We start from the raw sequence: 22,259 nt of genomic DNA on the forward strand, positions 1-22,259 counted from the left end.
GATGCACGAGAGCAGTGTAACCTAAGTGAGTAATGTGATGGACGAGAGCAGTGTAACCTAAGTGAGTAATGTGATGGACGAGAGCAGTGTAATGTAAGTGAGTAATGTGATGCACGAGAGCAGTGTAATGTAAGTGAGTAATGTGATGGACGAGAGCAGTGTAACCTAAGTGAGTAATGTGATGGACGAGAGCAGTGTAACCTAAGTGAGTAATGTGATGGACGAGAGCAGTGTAACCTAAGTGAGTAATGTGATGGACGAGAGCAGTGTAACCTAAGTGAGTAATGTGATGGACGAGAGCAGTGTAACCTAAGTGAGTAATGTGATGGACGAGAGCAGTGTAACCTAAGTGAGTAATGTGATGGACGAGAGCAGTGTAATGTAAGTGAGTAATGTGATGGACGAGAGCAGTGTAACCTAAGTGAGTAATGTGATGGACGAGAGCAGTGTAACCTAAGTGAGTAATGTGATGGACGAGAGCAGTGTAATGTAAGTGAGTAATGTGATGCACGAGAGCAGTGTAACCTAAGTGAGTAATGTGATGGACGAGAGCAGTGTAACCTAAGTGAGTAATGTGATGGACGAGAGCAGTGTAACCTAAGTGAGTAATGTGATGGACGAGAGCAGTGTAACCTAAGTGAGTAATGTGATGGACGAGAGCAGTGTAATGTAAGTGAGTAATGTGATGGACGAGAGCAGTGTAATGTAAGTGAGTAATGTGATGCACGAGAGCAGTGTAACCTAAGTGAGTAATGTGATGGACGAGAGCAGTGTAATGTAAGTGAGTAATGTGATGCACGAGAGCAGTGTAATGTAAGTGAGTAATGTGATGGACGAGAGCAGTGTAACCTAAGTGAGTAATGTGATGCACGAGAGCAGTGTAACCTAAGTGAGTAATGTGATGGACGAGAGCAGTGTAATGTAAGTGAGTAATGTGATGGACGAGAGCAGTGTAACCTAAGTGAGTAATGTGATGGACGAGAGCAGTGTAACCTAAGTGAGTAATGTGATGGACGAGAGCAGTGTAACCTAAGTGAGTAATGTGATGGACGAGAGCAGTGTAACGTAAGTGAGTAATGTGATGCACGAGAGCAGTGTAACCTAAGTGAGTAATGTGATGGACGAGAGCAGTGTAACCTAAGTGAGTAATGTGATGGACGAGAGCAGTGTAACCTAAGTGAGTAATGTGATGGACGAGAGCAGTGTAACGTAAGTGAGTAATGTGATGCACGAGAGCAGTGTAACCTAAGTGAGTAATGTGATGGACGAGAGCAGTGTAACCTAAGTGAGTAATGTGATGGACGAGAGCAGTGTAACCTAAGTGAGTAATGTGATGACTAAAATCTGATGCTTTATTTTCAAGCATCTTTACAGAAAAATGTCATTGTGAAGCACTATATAAATAAAACCACACACAAAAAAACACACAAGACGCGTCTGTACTCAGTGTTGCATATAAATATAATTTATTACTTGTTTAAAAATTCTTTCTTACATTTTGTACAGAAACTTCACAGAGGATATGCAAGCTTTCGCAAAGTACATCATGAACGTGCCATAAAAGAATAAGTAACATCCTCACTATAAATATAATCGCGTGATTGATAACTATGGAAAGCAACTGCTAGCATGTATCATTTGTTAAAGGATGCAGAATTTGCATAGACAGCTTTAGAAATCTGGACAACAGAAGAGACGGTGCTGGAAATCACAAACACTCAAATGGCTATTAGTTTAGTTGTTCTTTATACAGTTATTTTTACTGCAGCACTATCGCATGCATCCATCGCTTCACGTCCTCTGATCCGTTAAAGTCGCAGCGATTCACATGCCGTAATGAAACCCACACACTGTCCTCACAGAGCCACACCGTACAAAAGCAACGTGATTATGATGAACTTATGTGTGGCCACTGAAGTTTATTCCTGAACTGTGTCCGTCACGCTTTAGTCCCAAAGCAGAAGAGGTCCAACATCCAGGACACGGCGAGCTGAAAGAGTTTAGTCCCTAGTTTGTCTTTCTTCTAAATTTTGATTACATACAGATCACTAAACGCAATTAATAAAAAATGAAAGAATAATAATCGTAATAACACTGTTAAACTTTACAGTTTGCTGTATATATACACACAGGAGGCTGGACGTGTAGTTACAAGCTCTGTCCACTGGATGGCGCACTTACACCAGTGAGAACAAACAAAACTGATATGAAAGGAAAGGAACGTATAAATAAAGGCATTTTTCAACACTGTTTTCATCACCACGTCGAGGATGTCTGCGCTTCGGTCATGTGACGTGGCGGTCCAGTACTTGGACATCAGAAGTCGCGTTTCCTGAGAAACTGATTCGACGAATACAAAACTGTACCAGAAATCGTACAGACTCTTCCCTTGGGATGTCACCTTTCAAGTCGACTTGTTTTGCGGTTTAAACGTGTTTGGAGCAGGTCTGCCGTCGTCACGGTGATCTGGCAGCGATCTGGGCCGCCCGCTGTGACTCGAGCTCTCACGCCCTCCGGGAACTTCCTGTGCCCGGCGCCATGGGCAGGTGTCAGTGCTCGGTTGCCATGGACACGATGTTCTCATGGCGGCCCATTTCCTCCAGCACGGCGGCCAGGCGGTTCAGATTGCCATCGGGGAAATGCTGTGCCTCCCACAGGTCCAGAATCACGCCGGTCGGACTCGATTTAGTGGCGAAGTAGTTGAGATACCTGAGGCGGACACACAGGAAACTGGGCATTAGCTCTCAGCAGGATTCACTTGTGCTGCCATGATGGTTGATGAACATTACACAGTGGAAAACTATAAATGTGCTAACTTTAGTGATGCATGACATTAGTGGTGCATGGATCGTGGTCATATCTGCAAATAATTCACGGGTTGGTGCATAAAAAAAAATGATGTATTATGGGTCGTGGGTGGATGAGAAATCATTGTGTGGATTTTAAATTGAAGGAAGTTGGTGTGCTCTCAGTTGAAAAAAAAAAACTTTTTCTTCAGGTGCGTAGAACCAAAAAAGATGAACTTGAGCAAAGCAGAAAAAATGGCTGACCGCACACTGAATCAAAAAAAAAACGAAGACTGAAGTCTAGAAAAATACAATGTTTTGTATTTTTATTTTTTTCATTTGCATGGTGGAATAGTGCAGGTGAGTTAAAAGTAGGAGCACTTTGCACTTAATTGCACCATACAAATGAAAAAAAAAACACAAATTTATTTTTCTAGACTTCAGCCTTTATTAAAATCCCCCCCAAAAAAGACAGAACTGTCATCTCAAGGTAAAATGTACTGAACATACGTCACACTTTTACTTGTTTTCAACAAGAATGTATAACTCTAGGAGGAAAACATGTGACTACAGCGCCTGCTGACATTAGTGGTGCATGGATCGTGGTCATATCTGCAAATAATTCACGGGTCGGTGCATAAAAAAAATAATTAATTATGGGTCGTGGGTGGATGAGAAATCATTGTGTGGATTTTAATAAATTGAAGGAAGTTGGTGTGCTCTCAGTTGAAAAAAATACTCTTTTTCTTCAGGTGTGTAGAACCAAACAAGATGAACTTGAGAAAAGCAGAAAAAAAGGCTGAACGCACACTGAATCCAAAAAAATAAAACAGACCGAAGTCTAGAAAAATACTATTTTTTGTATTCTTATTTTTTCATTTGCATGGTGCAATAAAGTGCAGGTGAGTTAAAAGTAGAGGAGCACTTTGCACTTAATTGCACCATGCAAATGAAAAAATAAAATACACATTTATTTTTCTAGACTTCTGTATTTTTTTTTTTGTGGATTTAAATAAAGACACAGAACTCTCATCTCAAGGTAAAATGTACTGAACATACATCACTATTTCTTGTTTTCAACAAGAATGTATAACTCTAGGAGGAAAACATGCGACTAGAGTGCCTCCTAGTGGTCATTATATAAAACTATTTCCATCATGTTGGAAAACTCCTAACACATTTAGGCCCGGTTTCACAGACAGGGCTTAGACTAAGCCAGGATTAGGCCTTAGTTCAATTAGGACATTTAAGTAACTTTTATAAACGTGCCCAAGAAAAAAACATTGCTGGTGTGCATCTTGAGACAAAACAATGCCACTGACATATTTTAAGATTTGTCAGTGCAAGATTCGTTCAGTTAAAATAGCTCAAACATGCATTTTAGTCTAGGATTAGCTTAAGCATTGTCTGTGGAACCGGGGGTTAAAGTGTAAATTTTGGTCAGGGCTGATTTGCAGACTCTCATTAGCCTTGCAGCTGCTTCACTCGTTTAAACCGTAATGGAGGGAAAATAGAAATTTTAAAAACAACTAAAAAGGAAGTTAAACGGTACTTTTGAGTGAAGTAGTGTATCATAAATCATCTCTTTGCTTGGGATAAATGTATTTAATTTCTTGTGTGTGTTTAAGAAGTCGCAGTGACATTCCAGTTTAAGTTTGAAGAGAATAAAGCCTGTTTACTCCATTAAGGAAATGCATTTAAGTAAAATAATGTTCATTTAAAAGCAGATAATTTAAATATGAGTAATGTGACGATCAGATCATTAATATCAGAGAGAAGCATAAATTGAGGTGGATTGGAGTGACTGTGCATCTCTAATACACACATACTAACAGTACCGGTCAGAAGTTTGGACACTGTTTTAATGTTATTGAAAGAGTCTCTTCTGCTCATCAATTCTGCATTTATTGACCAAAAATACAGGAAAAAAACTAATATTGTGAAATATTACAATTTAAAATAATGGTCTTCTATTTTAATTCAAGTTATGTCCCAATTCACCTACTTATACTACGACCTAAAAGTATGAACTCTTTTTGTGAAGAAAAACTACACACTTTTGAGTGTGTAGCAGAAGAGTGTGCAAGCTTTGGGACACTACTTCGTCATCTATAACGGACTCTTGCTTAGTGTCACCGTTTAACGGCCCTGTCAATCATCGTCACAATTCAAATCATCCACATTCAGTTTAATCTCCTGCCGTATCGGAGAGAAGTGTAGTCGCACGTTGATCTGCCAGTCGTGTCTCTTTAATGCAGAGACTCCTCATGTGTTTGCAAAGTTAATGGCCAAACGTATCATTACAAAAGTTCTCAATGCTGCTGCAGGTCAAATATAATGTAGATAATACTGAATAAATATATTTTTGTCAGGTTAAATACTGATAATTGCTCACTCAAACCCCTTTATCTAAACCTCTCTACTTAACCGTCGGATTCGCATAACCGCCATGTTTGTAGTTTTTTTTAACACTTTTTTTTATCCGCGTTTGTAGTTCTAATCGAATCCTCGTCCATCTCGCAATGGGTTGTGGGTAATATCAGCCGTTAGAGTGTGTGCGGATCTGCACTTCGGATTCTGACCGGAAATAGTCGACCATCCGGGAATCTTTGAAATACTCTTTTCAACATACTACGATTAGGGACATCCTAATTCTATTTTCGGAAACTATTTAGTACGGATAGTATGTGAATTGGGACGCAGCAATACTTTAAAATATCATTTATTCCTGTGATCAAAGCTGAATTTATCATTACTCCAGTCTTCAGTGTCACATGACCCTTCACTAATCACTCTAATATGAGGATTTCTTCAGGATTTATTGACGAATAAAAAGTTAAAGAACAGGATTTATTTAAATTAGAAATCTTTAATAACAATATAAATCTTTAATAACAATATAAATCTTTAATATAAATCTTTAATATAACTTATTTAACAAATTCTTGCTGAATAAAAATATTTCTTTCAAAAAAAGAAGAAGAAAAAATACTGACCCGAAACATTTGAACGGTAGTGTATAATGTTATAAAAGATTTCTATTTTAAATAAATGCTGTTCTTTTTTAACTTTTTATTCATCAATGAATCCTGAAGAAAGGCTATAAAATTCACATGATTTATTATGTATTATTTAGTGCTGGTCCAGTTCAGATTTTTTATAACCTATGAGAGTGATTAGTGAAGGGTCATGTGACACTGAAGACTGGAGTAATGATGATAAAATCAGCTTTGATCACAGGATATAAATCACACTTTACTATATATTCACAGAGAGAACAGTTTGATTACAGTAGAAAAAATATTTCACTATTTTACTGTATTTTTGAGCAGAAGAGACTCTTTCAGAAACATTAAAAACAGTAATGTGTCCAAATTTTTGACCGGTCCTGTATATAATAGTTCTTACACTTTAAAGGGAAGTGGTACTGTAACTCTGAACACACACACACACACACACACACACACACACACACACACACACACACACACCTGTCCAGGTTGAGTTTGTGCGCCAGCATCCTCCAGTCGTTGCCGCGGGTCTGAGGGGCGTCCAGACTCCCGCACAGCTTCTGCCGGATGGACAGTGGGATCCGGAAGGCGTTTGGACCCACCAGTGTGGTGATGTTACTGGCCGGATCCAGGAGAGACGTATCGATGCACTGAGAGTCCTGCACACACACACACACACACCTTCAGACGCAAAGCACTTCATCATCTCACAAAAACGTTCAAAAATTGTATTTAAAAAAATATGGACAAAATGGGAAAAGATGCATACATACATTATATATAATATATATATATATATATTTATATATTTAAATAATGACAAATTATAATTTATAAAAAAAAGGTACATTTATTATTAAAATACTGTCCTAAAAAACATTTATAAAATCGCTTTTAAAACTGAGTAATGCTTTTTTATAATTTTTTCAAGGCTAAATAATAAGTATATTTATTTTGTAAGTATATTGCATGCATAAAATTATAAATAATGACAAATTATAATTTATAGAAAAAAGGTACATTTATTATTAAAATACTGTCCTAAAAAACATTTATAAAATCGCTTTTAAAACTGAGTAATGCTTTTTTATAATTTTTTAAAGGCTAAATAATAAGTATATTTATTTTGTAAGTATATTGCATGCATAAAATTATAAATAATGACAAATTATAATTTATAAAAAAAGGTACATTTATTATTAAAATACTGTCCTAAAAAACATTTATAAAATCGCTTTTAAAACTGAGTAATGCTTTTTTATAATTTTTTAAAGGCTAAATAATAAGTATATTTATTTTGTAAGTATATTGCATGCATAAAATTATAAATAATGACAAATTATAATTTATAAAAAAAGGTACATTTATTATTAAAATACTGTCCTAAAAAACATTTATAAAATCGCTTTTAAAACTGAGTAATGCTTTTTTTATAATTTTTTAAAGGCTAAATAATAAGTATATTTATTTTGTAAGTATATTGCATGCATAAAATTATAAATAATGACAAATTATAATTTATAAAAAAGGTACATTTATTATTAAAATACTGTCCTAAAAAACATTTATAAAATCGCTTTTAAAACTGAGTAATGCTTTTTTTATAATTTTTTAAAGGCTAAATAATAAGTATATTTATTTTGTAAGTATATTGCATGCATAAAATTATAAATAATGACAAATTATAATTTATAAAAAAGGTACATTTATTATTAAAATACTGTCCTAAAAAACATTTATAAAATCGCTTTTAAAACTGAGTAATGCTTTTTTTATAATTTTTTAAAGGCTAAATAATAAGTATATTTATTTTGTAAGTATATTGCATGCATAAAATTATAAATAATGACAAATTATAATTTATAAAAAAGGTACATTTATTATTAAAATACTGTCCTAAAAAACATTTATAAAATCGCTTTTAAAACTGAGTAATGCTTTTTTATAATTTTTTAAAGGCTAAATAATAAGTATATTTATTTTGTAAGTATATTGCATGCATAAAATTATAAATAATGACAAATTATAATTTATAAAAAAGGTACATTTATTATTAAAATACTGTCCTAAAAAACATTTATAAAATCGCTTTTAAAACTGAGTAATGCTTTTTTATAATTTTTTAAAGGCTAAATAATAAGTATATTTATTTTGTAAGTATATTGCATGCATAAAATTATAAATATACTTTCTGAATTTTATTTTATTGCTAACTTTTTTTCAAATATATAACTACCTGCAATTTTTATTTATATATATATATATATATATTATATATATATACATACACAAATGATATACTCAAATGTAAATATATATACTAAAATTATTAATAAAATGTATTTGTTAGCTGAAATAATACATTTATAAAAATATGAAATAAGCAGTAAAATTACTAACTGGAAATAAAAGGTGAACTAAAACTGAAATAATAAATAAAAAAATAATGACAATAGGTAAAATGTTCTGAAAAACAACTTGAAGGTGATTTAATAATAAACATAAAACATTATTACTCTTTAAACTCATCAGAACAAACCCCAATGACTGACAATAAAGCAGAAACGCAGCAGAAATCCTGAAACCGGCTGTCAACGTGAGATCAGCAGATTCACTCACTCCTGCAGGATGAAGGTCAGAGGTCATCTCAGAGCGTCCGGTTTGATTCTGATGAGCCTCTTACACAGAACATCTCTGATGAGCCGCTCCAGATCAGAGACGCATGAACATGGAGCCACTCCATCACATGAATAACATCTGAACGCATCACTCTCATGAATATCTGTGTTATTACTGTGTTGAGTCAGTTATTCACAGCGTCTGCAGTTAATGAGAGGATCAGAAGTGCAGAAACAGTCTTCGCTCTCGCCGTCGCGCAGCGTTTACTGCAGTTGAGCGAGTGGATCATGTGATCCGAGCCACTGTGAGTGAGTGGAGGCGGGGCTCATTTGCATATTCATGTTCCGCTTACACTAAATGAAGCGAGGGTGTCGGGTTACAGTCATGCTAATTTAAGGAAATTGATTTCTGATAATCAAAATCACATATTTAGATAAAGAGGAGTTTTAAAGGATAACATTATTGACTGAAGGGAGACTTTAAGAAATAATAATAAATAAATAACTAAATTTTACTAAATTACTAAAACTAAGTACAATTCAAATAAACATAAAAATATTTAAAATATTAATAAAAACTATAATAGTATCTCGAAGATACTAAAACACCACAGATATACAATTAAATAGTAATATAAAATAGTTTATATTATTCCTCTAATTACTATTTATTTCCTGTTTTCATTTGAAATTTACTCTAAGCTTTAATAATTTTGTTGTGTGTATTTGTCATTTTTATTACCAAATAAAAACTATTTGGGCATATTTCAGTTTTCATTTGAGTTATATAAGTTAGTAGAATATGTAAAATATTCATGTTTTTAAACGTTTATTTTACGTTAACGTAATTTATTTTATTTCAAATAACATTGTTTAGCTTTAGTTAACTGCAATAACACTGTAAACGAGATTCAGAGCACAACAGGAATAATAAATATAATGATAAAAAACAAATAAATTATTGTGTTATTCATGATAAACAATATTTATTATAACCGCCAAGCCTAAATGAATGAATGTAAAGGTTTTAGCTTTAGTTGTTAGATGTTGTGATGTAATGAACGTTGATTAGCGTGACTAGCGTGGCCAAATACTCTGTGGATCAGTGTCCGTTCACAGCATAGACTGCTGTAAGATTACAAATTTAAGAAAGTACATTGTATTTAGCATTTAAGGTATACATAATAATTCTGGGGTTTTCCAGCAGGAGATTCCTGCCGGACCTGTTTTCAGACTCTCACCGTCGTTGCCTCTATGCGTTTGAATAGTTATGCTGATTAGGAGTAGGATTGGTGATACTCTGTCTGGACGGGTTTTCCCAAAACCTGTATATTTAATTTACATGCTTTGTTCAATCTCAATGTAAATCCCTCCGCCTTTGGAATGTATATAATCAGGTATACTGTTTGAGTCAGACTGTTTTCAGACGACCTGCAGCACAGAGAGTTCTCATTAAAAGAATAACTTCTGTTTGATCCCGAAATCTCCTGGTCTTATCTTCTAAAGTGTAGGAAACTCAGAAGATGAAAAGTTCACAACACTGCAAAAAAGATGGACGCCGTGTCTCCACTTCCTTAACTGTATTCCCAGAGGAGCTGCGTGATCAAGGTCCCGCCCACACTCCCACTCCTGCAGACCCATTTGCTAGCACAGCTGTCAATCATGACCCCATTTCATAGCATCAATAACTAAAACCAAACTTACAGGAAAAGTGAACACTTGAACACACGTCAGCGATAAGAACTACCATCTTCGGAAAAAAATGAAGTGTAACTGGGGTCCCATTGAATTACATGGAGAGGGCGGGGCTTATGAGCTATACTCCGGGTTCAGACACTGACCTCAGACAGGGTGGTGTTGAGCTGGAAGATCTGTCCCTCGCCCTCCACCTGTCTCACACACAGCTTGCAGGACAGCTCGAGTGTGGCGGCACTGAAGCGCTCCAGGGTGAAGGTGCAGTGCAGGTTACGCTGAGAGCCGCTCCACACCTGCTGGAAGGGAAGCTCCTGCCACACACACACACACACACACACGATCCATGATCACTGCAGCTCAGACAAACACAAGCACTGACACAATAGGTGCGTTTACATGGAGCTCTGTAATCGGTTTAAAAGTCCAATCCCAATGAAAAAGCTCCATATAAACAGTGTTGGGGGTAAGGCATTACAAGTAACTTGAGTTACATAATAATATAACATTTTCTAAGTAACTAATAAAGTAACGCATTACTTTTGAAAATTTACAACAAAATATCTGAGTTACTTTTTCACATTAATTTGACTGACAGCTCATGTTGAGAGTTAGTGAAGAGGTGTGTGTGTGTGTGTGTGTGTGTGTGTGTGTGTGTGTGTGTGTGTACATGATGGTTATTGTAGTTCTAGACTAAATGTGAGCATTTATTTATCTCACTTGCACAATAAAGATTCTGTCCAACTCAAAATGAAGAAAATCAGTCAAATGCAAAATCAGAGTACTACGCAAACCTCCAATAATTAAATGATAAATAAAACAACTATTTTTATGCATAATCTACCTTTATATTTAATTGACCAATGTCTTGCTGCTGACCTTTGATGATGAAAATTACTCGATTTTTAGTTTTTATTGGTAAAACTTTTTCCTGCGTCCTATCCTCCATTATCCAGAGCTGCGCCCTCTAGTGTTCATGAGGGAATCTGCATCTTTACCTCAGCCTGGGGCTTATTATTTACATTTTGGTATGAAGAGGTCTTTACCGTTGCACAAAAATATAACTTTTTTGTTATAAACAAAAACAAGCCCAGCCCAGGTGAGAAAAAGTAACGCAAAAGTAACATAACGCATTACTTTTCTTAAAAAGTAACTAAGTAACTCAATTAGTTACTTTTTAAGGGAGTAACGCAATATTGTAATGCATTACTTTTCAAAGTAACTTTGCCCAACAATGCATATAAATACCTCAATCGGAATAAAAATGCCCAAACCGAATGAAACTATAATCGGGTTTGAGAGGTGTGGGATAAACCTTTTCATGAACCGATCAAACAAAAAATTCCACCATGTAAACGAACTGATCCGATTACTTTGAGTGCACGACTTTCTGTGACGTGATATACAGCACGTCTCCACAACTGAAGAGTGTGTGCTGCGCTCGCACCAGGCTAATGTTGACTGAGAAGAAAGTTCATTTTTCTGAGGTACTAAACTTTTTTATTTAATAACTTATGAACTAAAAAGTTATGAAATAAAAATGTTGGAATAATGACACAGACATAGCTACAGCATCTCATCTTGACAGCGTTTGTCCTATTGGCTTCAACTGCGCCTGACAGAAGAATTTATTTTTCTGAGGTGATTCTTACACTTTACAACAAACAATAAATAGCTTTTATAAAACTGTACAAGTCTTATAAAAGCTATTTATTGTTTGTTGTAAAGTGTAAGAATCACCTACTTATAAAGAATCACAAGAATCGTAAGAATCACACCTATATAAAACTGTACAAGTCCTCCTCCATGGACTGCCACCTTAACGTGGTGGAGGGGTTTGAGTACCCGAATGACCCTAGGAGCTATGTTGTCCGGGGCTATATGCCCCTGGTAGGGTCTCCCAAGGCAAACAGGTCCTAGGTGACGGGTCAGACTAAGAGCAGTTCACAAACCCCTTATGATGACAAAAAGAAGGAGGACCGTGACGTCGCCCGGTATGGCGCAGCCGGGGCCCCACCCTGGAGCCAGGCCTGGGGTTGGGGCTCGTATGCGAGCGCCTGGTGGCCGGGCCTTCCCCCACGGGGTCCGGCCGGGCTCAGCCCGAAGGAGCGACGTGGGGACACCTTCCCGTGGGCCCACCACTCACGGGAGGGACCGTAAGGGGCCGGTGCAAAGCGAATCGGGCAGCAGTCGAAGGCGGGGGCCTAGACGACCCGATCCCTGGACACGGAAACTGGCTCTTGGGACATGGAATGTCACCTCGCTGGCGGGGAAAGAGCCTGAGCTTGTGCGTGAGGTTGAGAGGTTCCGACTAGAGATAGTCGGAATCACCTCCACGCATGGCTTGGGCTCTGGAACCACACTCCTCGAGAGGGGATGGACTCTTTACCACTCTGGAGTTGCCCATGGTGAGAGGCGGCGGGCTGGTGTGGGTTTGCTTATAGCCCCCCAGCTCTGCTGCCATGTGTTGGAGTTTACCCCGGTGAACGAGAGGGTCGTTTCCCTGCGGCTTCGGCTCGGGGATAGGTCTCTCACTGTCGTTTGTGCCTATGGGCCGAACGGCAGTGCGGAGTACCCGGCCTTCTTGGTGTCCCTGGGAGGGGTGCTGGAAAGTGCTCCGACTGGGGACTCCGTCGTTCTACTGGGGGACTTCAACGCCCACGTGGGCAATGACAGTGAAACCTGGAGGGGCGTGATTGGGAGGAACGGCCCCCCTGATCTGAACCCGAGTGGTGTTCAGTTATTGGACTTCTGTGCTAGTTACAGTTTGTCCATAACGAACACCATGTTCAAGCATAAGGGTGTCCATCAGTGCACATGGCACCAGGACACCCTAGGTCGTAGGTCAATGATCGACTTTGTGGTCGTTTCATCTGATCTGCGGCCGTATGTCTTGGACACTCGGGTGAAGAGAGGGGCGGAGCTGTCAACTGATCACCACCTGGTGGTGAGTTGGATCCGATGGCGGGGGAGGAAGCTGGATAGACTCGGTAGACCCAAACGTACTGTGAGGGTCTGCTGGGAACGTTTGGCCGAGTCTCCTGTCAGAGAGATCTTCAACTCCTGCCTCCGGCAGAGCTTCGACCGGATCCCGAGGGAGGCTGGAGATATTGAGTCCGAGTGGACCATGTTCTCCACCTCCATTGTCAAAGCGGCTGCTCGGAGCTGTGGACGCAAGGTCTCCGGTGCCTGTCGAGGCGGCAATCCCCGAACCCGGTGGTGGACACCGGAAGTAAGGGATGCCGTCAAGCTGAAGAAGGAGTCCTATCGGGCCTGGCTGGCTTGTGGGACTCCTGAGGCAGCTGACAGGTACCGACAGGCTAAACGGACTGCAGCCCGGGTGGTCGTGGAGGCAAAAACTCGGGCCTGGGAGGAGTTCGGTGAGGCCATGGAAAAAGACTATCGGCTGGCCTCGAAGAGATTCTGGCAAACCGTCCGGCGCCTCAGGAGGGGGAAGCAGTGCCCTACCAACGCTGTTTACAGTGGCGATGGGCGGCTGTTGACCTCGACTGGGGATGTTGTCGGACGGTGGAAGGAATACTTCGAGGATCTCCTCAATCCCGCCGTCACGTCTTCCATTGAGGAAGCAGAGGCTGGGGGCTCAGAGGAGGACTCGTCCATCACCCGGGCTGAAGTCACCGAGGTGGTCAAGAAACTCCTCGGTGGCAAGGCACCGGGGGTGGATGAGATCCGCCCTGAGTACCTCAAGTCTCTGGATGTTGTGGGGCTGTCTTGGCTGACACGCCTCTGCAGCATCGCGTGGCGGTCGGGGACAGTGCCTCTGGACTGGCAGACCGGGGTGGTGGTCCCTCTTTTTAAGAAGGGGGACCGGAGGGTGTGTTCCAACTATAGGGGGATCACACTTCTCAGCCTCCCCGGGAAAGTCTATGCCAGGGTACTGGAGAGGAGAATCCGGCCGATAGTGGAACCTCGGATTCAGGAGGAACAGTGTGGTTTTCGTCCTGGTCGCGGAACACTGGACCAGCTCTATACCCTCTACAGGGTGCTGGAGGGTTCATGGGAGTTTGCCCAACCAGTCCACATTTGTTTTGTGGATTTGGAGAAGGCATTCGACTGTGTCCCTCGCGGCATCCTGTGGAGGGTGCTGGGGGAATATGGGGTCCGGGGTCCTTTGCTGAGGGCTGTCCGGTCCCTGTATGACCGAAGCAGGAGTTTGGTCCGCATTGCCGGCAGTAAGTCAGACTTGTTCCCGGTGCATGTTGGACTCCGGCAGGGCTGCCCTTTGTCGCCGGTTCTGTTCATAATTTTTATGGACAGAATTTCTAGGCGCAGCCAAGGGCCGGAGGGTGTCAGGTTTGGGGACCACACGGTTTCGTCTCTGCTCTTTGCGGATGACGTTGTCGTGTTGGCCCCTTCTAACCAGGACCTTCAGCATGCATTGGGACGGTTTGCAGCCGAGTGTGAAGCGGCTGGGATGGGGATCAGCACCTCCAAATCCGAGGCCATGGTCCTCAGTCGGAAAAGGGTGGCTTGCCCACTCCAGGTTGGTGGAGAGTTCCTGCCCCAAGTGGAGGAGTTTAAGTATCTAGGGGTCTTGTTCACGAGTGAGGGGAGGATGGAACGGGAGATTGACAGACGGATCGGTGCAGCTTCTGCAGTAATGCGGTCGATGTACCGGTCTGTCGTGGTGAAGAAAGAGCTAAGCCGTAAGGCGAAGCTCTCGATTTACCGGTCAATCTACGTTCCTACTCTCACCTATGGTCATGAGCTTTGGGTCATGACCGAAAGGACAAGATCCCGGATACAGGCGGCCGAAATGAGCTTTCTCCGCAGGGTGGCTGGGCGCTCCCTTAGAGATAGGGTGAGGAGCTCAGTCACTCGGGAGGAGCTCGGAGTAGAGCCGCTGCTCCTCCACATCGAGAGGGGACAGCTGAGGTGGCTCGGGCATCTGTTCCGGATGCCTCCTGAACGCCTTCCCGGGAAGGTGTTTCGGGCATGTCCAACCGGGAGGAGGCCCCGGGGAAGACCGAGGACACGCTGGAGGGACTATGTCTCCCGGCGGGCCTTGGAACGCCTCGGTGTCCCCCCGGAAGAGCTAGAGGAAGTGTCTAGGGAGAGGGAAGTCTGGGCATCTCGGCTTAGACTGCTGCCCCCGCGACCCGGCCCCGGATAAGCGGAAGAAGATGGATGGATGGATGGAAAACTGTACAAGTCCTGGTGGCCGTTGAGAGCTGCCATTTCAACGGGGAACATTCAAGCTGCTGGAGAGAATGTGTCAATGTTTCTCGTAAGTTAAACAGGCCTATATAAAAGAAGTTCAACAACTGCTTCAAATTGGTTAAGTAACATTACCCACGGTCTTTAATTACTTTTGTTAATATTTATACCTCTGTGATTATGGTATCTTTCCTTAATCGTTTTAGATATTTATGCATCTAGCCTAACGTTAGTAATGATGCGGAGCACGTCTTGAATCCTATGTTTATCCTATGTGTTTATTAATAATTTGGGTGCATTTTATTGTTAATTTTGTGTTTTTCAAATTACATTAATTGAATTTATTTTGAGACTGCATTCATCATTCACAGCTGTTTAAATAGCCATTGTGTAGGACATAAATTAGGTTAAACTAGCGCATGTCCGCCCACAGAAAAATAAATAAATATAAAAATGACCAACACAGAACTATTGATCCACGAACGTCGCAGTTATTATAATTGGCAACGTTACGAATCTATGCGACAGACAAACTGTGCGCGCATGTCACAAAATGATTCGGATTGAAAGTCAGCAAATGTAAACACCAGATCGGTTTAGACAACGTGTCATGTAAACAGTCCACCAAATCTTTCAATCGGAATGACAAAAAAGTGCGCATGTAAACGTGGCTAATGATTCTAATGAAGTTATGCATGACATTTGATCAAGTTTTCATGAAGTTAATATATGGTATATTATCCAGAATATATGTCATAGTGGGTCAAAATTGCATTGAGTAAATAAAACAAACATTATTTAGTTCCCCTCACTCCACAACACTATTACTTTAATGGCACTGACTTACTGTTATAGTTTTTATTATACACACACACACACACACACACACACACACACACACACACACACACACACACACACACACACACACACACACACACACACACACACACACACACACACACACACACACACACACACACACACACACACACTAAATCAAAATTAAATAACCAAGACTAAGTTGACCATGTGATTTTTCTCAGACACCGGATTATCAGCAAACTGCCAAGATAACTGCTAGCTGGCTACTCAAAATAAACTAGCAATCTATTCAGTCAGCATATTTGTGTTTGATCTGTGTGAATTACAGAAATATAAGACTTGCTAGACCTACTTTTAGCTACCAAGCAACCTTTCCACAAGGATGGATTGATTTTATTTTTGTGATTTGTGCATACCTTGATGTGAAATGACGCAGAGTAGGCTGTGTGTGTGTGTGTGTGTGTGTGTGTTGTAGTAGTAAAGACAGAGAATGGGAGAAGGAAGTTTGTGTGAGGTGGACCTGGTCACCACAGACCCAAATCTTCTCAGCTGTTGCTACTAAGGCTGTGCAATATTGAAGAAAAATGCGATATCCTTGTTAAATAATGCGATATTCAATATGCGCTACGATATTGCTTTATGTGTGTAAAATCTATTTAAATTATATTAAAAAGATTATTTAAAAACTGAGAATGATACCATTTATGTGTTTCACATTCTTTCTGGGAAAAGAAAGCATCGCTACAACTTCTGAAAGTGACCAGCAGTGTTTTAGCAAAATGTATGTCACAAATCAGACAACATAATTTTAACATCAATGTAAACAAACAAAAAAATGTAATGCCAATATTTAAATACCAAAAACTATTTGCTTGACTTGGTAATATATAGTTATATCAAACTAAAACTTAACATCAAGAACCTCCAGGTAAACAAAGACACCTGAACTAGGGGTGGACGATTATTTTTGTTATTTTAAATTATCTTGGTTATTAGAAATTAGAACTAAAAACAGTAGTCTTCACATGAATCAAATATACACTGATACATAATAAAGCTACAAAGGTTAAACAGTCTATTCTCTGCTATAAGCATCGACCTAAAACGTAAAATTTTCACAATGTTGAAGTAGCCTATTAGAATCATTCAGATATTGCGTGCCCTTGCAATATGTACATTTGCGATATTTCGATATATTGTGCCCTAGTTGCTACTGTCATATGCTGCACTGTCTCTTCATGTGGCACATTATGTTTGGCACATTGTATGGGTCACTATATCATTACAAGGAAATACAATGTGTAATCAAGTGATGACTGATTAACAGTAATGTAAATGGTAAATGTCCTAATATCTGTTGATACTACAACAATGCAAAGTATATGCTCTTAACCTTGCAGTTTTTCACATATGTAAGACTCAATTTCTCCATTTATATGTACAAAACTCTCCAGAAAGTGCCATTTAATGATTGATTTATTTTTTATTTCACGGGCGAGCATACCCCCTGAACCCCCCACATAATAAATCCCAATTTAACCACTGTTTATGTCTATATGTCTATGTATAAAATATACATTTTACTTCAGTTTTGAATAATTTTGTTGTGTTTTTGTCCATTTTTATTTCAGTTTTTAATGATTTTGTTGTGTTTTTGTCCATTTTTATTTCAGTTTTGAATAATTTTGTTGTGTTGTCAATTTGTATTCGTTTTTTAATGTCCATCTGGTTTTTACACTTTTTAATTTTAGTTTTTAGTCATTTTGTTGTACGCTTCTGTCACTTTTATTATTATTATTTTGTATTATGTCAAACAGGTTTTATTCATTTTAATTCCAGTTTAAGTTATTTTAGGACATCAAGTTAAACTAAACTATTTTTATATTTTAATTTATTTCAGTTAAAGTTTATAAAACAAACCCTTTAACAGTAAAAGTACTTATTTTGGGGTTTACTTGAGTAAAAATACAAAAGAACTTGATTTTTAATGCGCTAAGGTAATTGATGAACGATATATTTATTTTAGCCAGCACGAGTCAGCGCTAATTAAGAAAGATAAATAAGCAAAACATTAAACTTTAATGTACTAAAATCTGAATTTAAATTAGTGATGATTCAAGTGTGCAAAGTAGACAAGTGAAATAAATGGGTAAAACTAAATTTGTGGCGACAAATATAAAATTGGCTAAATCTGTTGATATTTAATTATAAGAGGAACATTATGCAAACATACTAGTTTTATATAATTTTATATAAATTCTTTAGCAACCTACTTTTCGCCACGTTAACGCTCAAACGATATTCATGGCTCATTTTGATTCAGTGAGTCATTGACTCATTATTCTGACCTGAAGAAATCGATTGAGGAACGATGTGTTTTTATGGAATGTAGTGAAGTAAAAGTTTTCCAAACTAAATAAACTCTGTTAAAGTACACATACTCAGGGTTCCCACTCTTTTTCAGCAACCATTTTCCAGTACTTTTCCAGAACATTTTCAATTTTACTACGGCGGGAATAAAAGACAAGGATCATGCCAAATATTGCTTTCTAAGTCTTTAAAAGCCGTACAGTTTATTGCCATTACTTAATAATCCAGCATTTTTCAATATGAGCTCTTAATCATACATTATGACTTTGGAAGCTTGTTTACACCACAGAATAGAAAGAAAAGGTAATTGTGACTTTTTATCTCGCTATTCTGACTTTCTCGCAATTACGAGTTAACATATTTGTGGTATAAACGCGAAAATTGGACTTTATAACTCAGTTTAGATCTCACAATTCTGAGAAAAGAAGTCAGATTTGCAAGATATAAACTCGCAACTGCGCAAAAAAGTAAATTGTGAAGAAAAGGTCAGAATTGGGGGTTTATATCACGCAATTCTGACTATATCTTGCAATTCTAACTTTATAACACCCAAATGTGACTTTATATCAAAATGATGTGATTAGGTAGCAGCTTACGAGTTAGCATTCACTGCATACATTTGAGCAGTTATTAGCATTAGCTATTAAACATCATTATTCAAAACTACTCACACACATCAAACTCAGCATTCCTGAACTTGTGCTTTCTGCAACTAGCGCTAATTGTTTGGGCCAGCGATAAACTCTTTATACTCGGCTAAAGAAATAACTTTTTTTTAAAGAATTTTCCCAGACAACAACAAGATTTTCCAGGACATTTTACATTTTCTCAAATTTTTCATGCGTTTTCCAGGACTGGAAAAGTTGTAATCAATTTTCCAGGTTTTCAAGGTTTCAGAGGTGGACAGTAACGAAGCACATTTACTTGAGTACTGTACTTAAGTACACTTTTTGAGTATCTGTACTTTACTGAAGTATTATTTTTTTAGGGAAGCTTTTACTTTAACTTCACTACATTTGAAAGACAAATATCGTACTTTTTACTCCACTACATTTCTATCAAGGTCCTCGAAGTCAAAAGTCGTTTCTGTAGCAGATTTGCAAGTCAGTAGATATTTTTTCTTCATTAAAAGTTTTTTTTTTTTTGCAAAATGTAAATGTCTGGGAGAAAGAGAAGCATAAACATATGGATGAATCTGAAAAAGCCTGATGAAAGAGCTCAGTTCAGTCTGGTTTTTGTGTCTCTCAGATGCCAGAGCACGAGCACTGAATAGAGCTTTCTTCTGTGTTTTTTTCACACTTAAACAGACCAATACACACAAAATGTCAATTTTCATTTTGGAAAGTATTCACGTAAACAAAGTTGATTATGTCTTAAGTGAACGTAAACAGTTGGGGGAATATCGGATGTGTATCAGTGTGTAGGATTTGTGCATTCTGCCTTAAAGTGACAGCAGCTTTGTAAAAAGCTTTGTAACTTAAGTATTTAAATTAGTTCAAGGTGGTCGTATGGAGCATCACTGACTGGCTTAAACCACCATGGAATAGCGTGCATTTATACAACAATGCAACAATAATAAAATAATGCATTGACACAAAAAAGGAAATTTACTTTTGATACTTAAGTACTTTTAAAAGCAAGTACTTCTGTACTTTTACTTAAGTAAAAATGGTTTTTAAAACTTTCACTTGTAACAGAGTAATATTTGACCAGTAGTACTTTTACTTTCACTCGAGTAATGGAGTTGTGCACTTTGTCCACCTCTGCAAGGTTTTCCAGGACGAGTGGGAACCCTGATACTTGAAAACTACACTGAAATAGTGTGTGTGTACCTGGTATTTGGCGATGAGTTTGCTCTTCCAGAGAGTGTGTGGGACATCGTGCAGCGACAGACGCAGGTTGTGGGTGCTGTCCTTGAAGTTCAGAGACTTGGGCTCGTCCAGAAGCTTCCCGCCCATCTGTTTCTCCATCTGAAGCACCTCCTGACGGACACACACAAACAGGAAGTCCGTCAGCGCTCAGCAGGAACAAACACGCAGTTCATCTGCCATCAACTCACACTTTTTTAATGAGTTTTGAGAACATGGTTGGTCTGCGATTTAGTAGGACGTGCAGTGGGTTAATGTGTCGAGCGGTAAGAGAAATGATATTCATATCATTGTTTATATTCAGATGATGTTGTCGCAGGCCTGCTGACACCTACACTACATCTGCTGCTAACACCCACACACAAACACACACACAAAGACACACACACACGACTGAGACTTCAGTTTGCCAAGTGCTCATGATTTAACTCGTCACGCTGCACTTTTAAACTGAAGTGAGTTAAATTACAGGCTACAAACAAAAAGTAGCAAACTACTTTAAGCAACTTTTGAACACTTCACAATAAAGTTAACAAACAGAACTAACTTTCACAGTATTCAGTTTCTGGGGCCGATACCGATTTTAACAAACAATTATTGGCCGCTATTTGTCACTTGCCCTCTTATTTATATAAATAGAATGTATTTAAATCAGCAAAGTTAATAAAAACATACATTAACTCATAGCCTACTAGCTGGTTTATTGCTGCATTATCAAATCCTTTCTAATAAACACAGACTGGATCATTTAACATTCATCAGGCCAACTTAAATAGAACAGAAGATAATAAACAGGGCTTTTTAAGTATGTTAAATAACACTGCATATTCTCCACTGTATAAATTAAATACATATAGCAGTATTACATTGAGACGTAGCTAAATTCTACTGTGCAACATTAATGTATTTGTCACAATTACTTTGTTGAACTGAACTTTTATTTTGACGGGTGGCCTTGGAGACCTTCGAGTTCTTGTGTGTGTGTGTGTGTGTGTGTGTGTGTGTGTGTGTGTGTGTGTGTGTGTGTGTGTGTTTAAGACGATAGATTTTGTCGAATGAAACGGTAAAGTGCTCATGAAGTGACTGGAGATGCTTCATGTCTTCTAGGGGTGTGCCATATCATACGATAAAACCGGTATACATTTTTACATGATAAAAAAGTGTCATATCGTGATATCGATGACGTATGGCGCATTTATGTTCCCTGTCGCACAACAACTTGTGATTAGCATATCAGCCTCCGATGATGATTTAGTACCTAAAAATGGAGCAGTCAGACCTCTTGACAACAGACAAAACATTGATAAGCTGTTATTAAAGTGTTTGCAGCGCAATATTTGACCGGATGGGTAAAATTGACGGTTATGTTTTAGTCAGGTACGGCTCGTGAGATCTAGCATTCGGCCCGCTTTGAATCAGACACAGAGATAAAGTAGTGCGTGAGATTACATTTATTTGAATGAATGAATTGATTATAGCATTTCATTGAATTAATTATCGAGAGAGAGAGATTCGTACCTGAGATTCGCGTCTGTTCAGCGTCTCTCTTAACGAAGATGTGCGTTTATTACTTCAAAATAGCGATGTAACGCCATCATTGCTGAGAAATATAATGGGGTGATCCAGTAGCTCAGCTATTTTATAGCTAAAAAGTCGCGGTGTGGCGTTGATAACAAGTTTCTGTGCTCCTGAATGAGCAGCGCGAACTCCGCTCTCTGCGTGTGACAGATAATAATAAAGGAGCGTCATCACTGGCGGCCATTTTGTAACAGGCGAGCTTTCTGGTGGGCTCTGTGGCGCCTGAGTGATATGAACACAAATACTCTTATCTCGCTGGAATCTTGACGGATTTACAAATGGTTTGGATTCTTACAAACGTTATTAACGTGGCTATAATTCTGGTAGGGATGG

At 38.8% G+C, this 22,259-nt stretch overlaps 1 protein-coding gene across 1 annotated transcript in view; it reads right to left on the minus strand.

Annotated features, from left to right (window-relative positions):
• Nucleotides 1–1,442: 1,442 nt before the first annotated feature.
• Nucleotides 1,443–22,259, minus strand: part of unc5cb (unc-5 netrin receptor Cb) — a 337,306-nt gene continuing 316,489 nt past the window's right edge. The window contains exons 13-16 of the mRNA XM_079803827.1: nt 20,313–20,462; nt 10,257–10,421; nt 6,278–6,456; nt 1,443–2,709 (exon numbers count right to left, since the gene is read on the minus strand). Of these exons, the coding sequence (XP_079659953.1) occupies nt 2,550–2,709; nt 6,278–6,456; nt 10,257–10,421; nt 20,313–20,462 (654 nt within the window). The 3' untranslated portion in view covers nt 1,443–2,549. The remainder of the gene's footprint in view (nt 2,710–6,277; nt 6,457–10,256; nt 10,422–20,312; nt 20,463–22,259) is intronic.

Source organism: Gobio gobio (assembly GCF_949357685.1).
Source record: "Gobio gobio genome assembly, chromosome: 22".
NCBI lineage: Eukaryota > Metazoa > Chordata > Actinopteri > Cypriniformes > Gobionidae > Gobio > Gobio gobio.